A 3743-nucleotide genomic window follows, 5' to 3' on the forward strand; every position below is an offset into this window, starting at 1 on the left:
TCATCACCATCCCCACCATCCTCGCCCTCGTCGAACACACCTCTTTTCCCTCGACTCCGACGTCCGACCCCTCCTCCCCGAACTCGCCAGCCTCCCCATCCTCCGTGGTTTCCACCCCACCACCGGCGCCCCCGTCCTCCAAGACCCCCCCAACACCCCCATCACCCTCCGCCACCTCCTCACCCACACCGTCGGCCTGGCCTACGACCTCGCCGACCCCGACCTAACGAAATGGTCCGCCTGGATCGGCCGCACCGACACCAATCTCCACCACACCCTCGCCGGCTGGACCACCCCGCTCAAATTCACCCCCGGCCACGGCTGGCAGTACGGCACCGCCATCGAGTGGGCCGGCCAGCTGGTCGAGCGCGTCACGGGCCGCACTCTCGGCGCGTACCTGGAGGAAACCGTCCTCCGCCCGCTGGGCTTGGCCGATACCACCTTCCACTCGGCCTCGAAGCCGGATCATGATAAGGCGGGGTGTACAAGGCGGGATCCTGTGACGGGGTTGCTGGAGATGTGTCCGCTGCCGGTGCCGCTGGAACCGCCGGTGGAGAGTGCAGGTGCGGGGTTATGGACCACGGCGCGGGACCATGCGCGGATGTTGAGGGCGTTGTTGGCGATTTCGGAGGGGGGTGAGGAGGGTGGGGTGTTGAGGAGGGAGACGGTGGATGAGATGTTTCGTCCGCAGCTGGATGAGGTGCAGCGGGCGGCGCTGCAGGATACGGTGAGTCGTCAGCATGATATGATGGTGCCGGAGTTTCCGCGGGGGATGGTGGTGCAGCATGGGATTGGGGGGCTGATGAACGTGGAAGATGTGCCTGGGAAGAGGAGGGCGGGGAGTATGCAGTGGGTGGGCATGGCGAACTCACACTGGGTAAGTGGTTTTGTGCGGTCGTTGGGATGGGAGATGGAGTGACTGACAGACAACGGGGATAGTGGATCGATCGAACGACGGGCATTGCGGCGACGCTCATTGTGAATGTGGACCCGTTTCCGGATGGTGTTGTTATTAAGCTGTACGACGAGCTTGAAAAGGCTGTGTATGGGGAGTTGTTGGCGAAGCTGCGGAGATAGATAAGCGGAAGGCCGACGCTCATTTCATGACCTTTGCTCATGAGAGAAAACCGAACTTTTCATAACAACAGTGAGAGAATGCCGGCAATGCCAACCTCGTGACCTTGGCTTTGGACCTTTATACTCAAGGTGTGAGCCCAAAACCGGACTTCCCCAATCCAGACTCGGTCATCGATATGGTCGAATCTTGCCCTCCACCCCGGGAAAGACGCAGGACACGAAGAATTTGAAACGTACCTTGGAGGGCGTTATCCTAAGGGGCGGTGAAGACGTTGAATGCATGACCGGGGTAACAGAGCCAGCTCCAGCATGGCAGCTGCACCCAGACATGTCGGTATTGATCCTGAAGTCTACCACTCTAGGGAGCATGCCATGGCGAGCCAAAGCATGAACGCCGCCTCGTCTATTGAGTGCAACCACTCAGGCAGCTAGTAGACAATCTGTGGCGTTAGTATCCAGGGGAACGTGTTAGTTCGTTCCTCGTCTCCCTGAGCGCAGCCAGCAGTGTAAGTCACATTCACGGAGATAGTAAAGAGGGAATGGAGCAAGGACTTGATAGCCAACGATGATGCTCCCTGGGTTGCAGTTCATCACAGGTCCACTCACCACTGCTGCTCCTTGAGAAACGCTAACTCCCTTCTCCACCATGAGCTAAATCTATGAAACTTAAGGATTCGTCTGTCAAGTGAAGGTGCTGGACCAATCTTGGTTTACATTATGCCTTTTAGGGAGCTCTACTGATGTACCGAGTTGAGTTGAGGTCAATGGCTTACTAAAAGTTTGAGATGAATAGGCACAAGGCGGAAGGAAAAAAAAAAAGGGGAGGGCGGGGGGGGGCTTGACTTGAGGCCAATCAAATATCTAACGGTTTCGGACCGTCATAGGGAGTAGAGAACATGGGATTGGGACCCTAGGGAGACGGTTAGGGCAGGGTCTGGTACCAGGGACAACTTACAAGACGGGGCTCTTAGAAACATGAAATGAATCATGCGGGGAGAGGCCAGTGATTTGAGGTCGTTGCCCTTACCCTCCTAGTCTCAATCATATAGAGGAAATAGCCGCACACACTTCCATAATATATCTTCCCATGTTATAAATCTCATCAACTTCAGATACTGAGATAAGAAAAACTAGCCCACGCTAAGTTCAGTGCACTCTATCGCCCTAACAAGATGGTGGCAAAGACCAACCTCCCTAACTTTCAAACCAGATGTTCGATACAGGTAGCTTTTTCGCTTCGATAAAGTCCAGTGCTCTGATAACGAAGATATCAAGATCACGTACCTAGACGGCAAGGTGGTCTGATAAGAGAGCGGGGAGCTGACTGTCAGCAGAAACGGCACCAAAATTCAGCTCCCGCCGCAGCTCTCTCGTTCCAGCTAGCGCGGGAAAAGTGGCCGGTTCTGCAGAAACTGCATGCCGCAGACCAGTGGCAGAGTTAACTCGGCTCTAGGGCCGCTGACTAAGATTACTCTTCGGCTCCTTTCAAAAGTTAAATGGATGGATTGGGATTGAAGTTGGTTTCACATCCTCGTCCGTTTTGAATGGAAGGATGGGGTCAGGCACCTTGCACCAAATTTGTTCAACTGCCAAAACAACCTGCCAACGTGTTATTACTCCCTCCCCTTTTTCTCATTCACCAGCCTCATCTCAGACCGTCTTGCTAGATCAACTTGCGGGCCTCTTGTAGAAAGGGTTAGGGTCTGCCTCAACCTCCAGCGTCAGCAACTCGCTGCGATACCCCGGGCCCACATCTGAGTCACCCGAAGTCGGAGAAGTGTAACAACGGACGACTCAGCGGAGCAACAAAAAAATCGAACTTGGCAAGCGATTGATTGCTTGCTTCTCTGGAGCTCACCCGAACCAACAAAAAAGCCCAAGGATTATTCATTTAGTTGTGCACCCCCCAGCACCAAGTGTCGCAACTTCTTTAGTCATTTGACCGGCCCCCATCCTCATCTCCCCCCATCCTCATTGGTATCTCACCATGACTGCACACGGGAACCTCGACATCCGGCCAACCGTGGCTGATGCCCAGAGCCTGTTCGAGCAGACAAAGACCTCGAGCCCCAAGCCTACCCTGCTGCCCGTGTGCATTACGGTGCCTTCCGACCTACTAACACCTTCAGCGACCTACCTGAAGCTGTCAAATGGGTATGCAATCCGAATTGAATGCACCGTCGACCTGCACGGACCGGGGCGCAACTGACTCACATTCACAGCGCCACCGCCGAGTACTCATTCCTCCTTGAGAGCGCCACAGGAAGCACCGAAACGGTTGGGAGGTACAGCTTCATCGGGGCCAGTATGTGCTTCTCAAAATCAATTGATGGGTTTTTCTTACCACTAACATACATGCAGACCCGAGGAAGGTCATAGCGACCGGGCCCGGTTACGAGGATGTGGGGGACCCGCTCCGCGCCCTCGAGACGGAGCTTGGCCAGGACAGGGTGATCAACATCCCCTCGCTCAAGCTCCCTAGCTTGACTGGCGGTGCCGTCGGCTATGTTTCGTACGACTGCATCAAGTACTTTGAGCCCAAGACAGCCCGCGCCCTCAAGGACAACCTCCAAATCTCAGAAGCCCTCTTCATGCTCTACGACATCATCGTGACTTCGACACTTCTTCAGTCTCACCATCACCACTCACATGCGCCTCCCCGAGGA

At 55.2% G+C, this 3743-nt stretch overlaps 2 protein-coding genes across 2 annotated transcripts in view; both read left to right on the forward strand.

The window, feature by feature from the left end:
• The window catches only part of CHGG_08525 (uncharacterized protein), a gene marked incomplete at both ends in the record, with an annotated part of 6449 nt that extends 5372 nt beyond the window's left edge, over positions 1–1077 (forward strand). The window contains 2 exons of the mRNA XM_001226451.1: positions 91–877; positions 940–1077. Coding sequence (XP_001226452.1) covers positions 91–877; positions 940–1077 — 925 coding nt within the window. The remainder of the gene's footprint in view (positions 1–90; positions 878–939) is intronic.
• A 1987-nt stretch (positions 1078–3064) lies between these two features.
• CHGG_08526 (uncharacterized protein) overlaps positions 3065–3743 on the forward strand; it is a gene marked incomplete at both ends in the record, with an annotated part of 1936 nt that continues 1257 nt past the window's right edge. The window contains 3 exons of the mRNA XM_001226452.1: positions 3065–3231; positions 3300–3382; positions 3439–3686. Coding sequence (XP_001226453.1) covers positions 3065–3231; positions 3300–3382; positions 3439–3686 — 498 coding nt within the window. The remainder of the gene's footprint in view (positions 3232–3299; positions 3383–3438; positions 3687–3743) is intronic.

The sequence above is a fragment of the Chaetomium globosum genome, genomic scaffold (genome assembly GCF_000143365.1).
Source record: "Chaetomium globosum CBS 148.51 scaffold_6 genomic scaffold, whole genome shotgun sequence".
NCBI lineage: Eukaryota > Fungi > Ascomycota > Sordariomycetes > Sordariales > Chaetomiaceae > Chaetomium > Chaetomium globosum.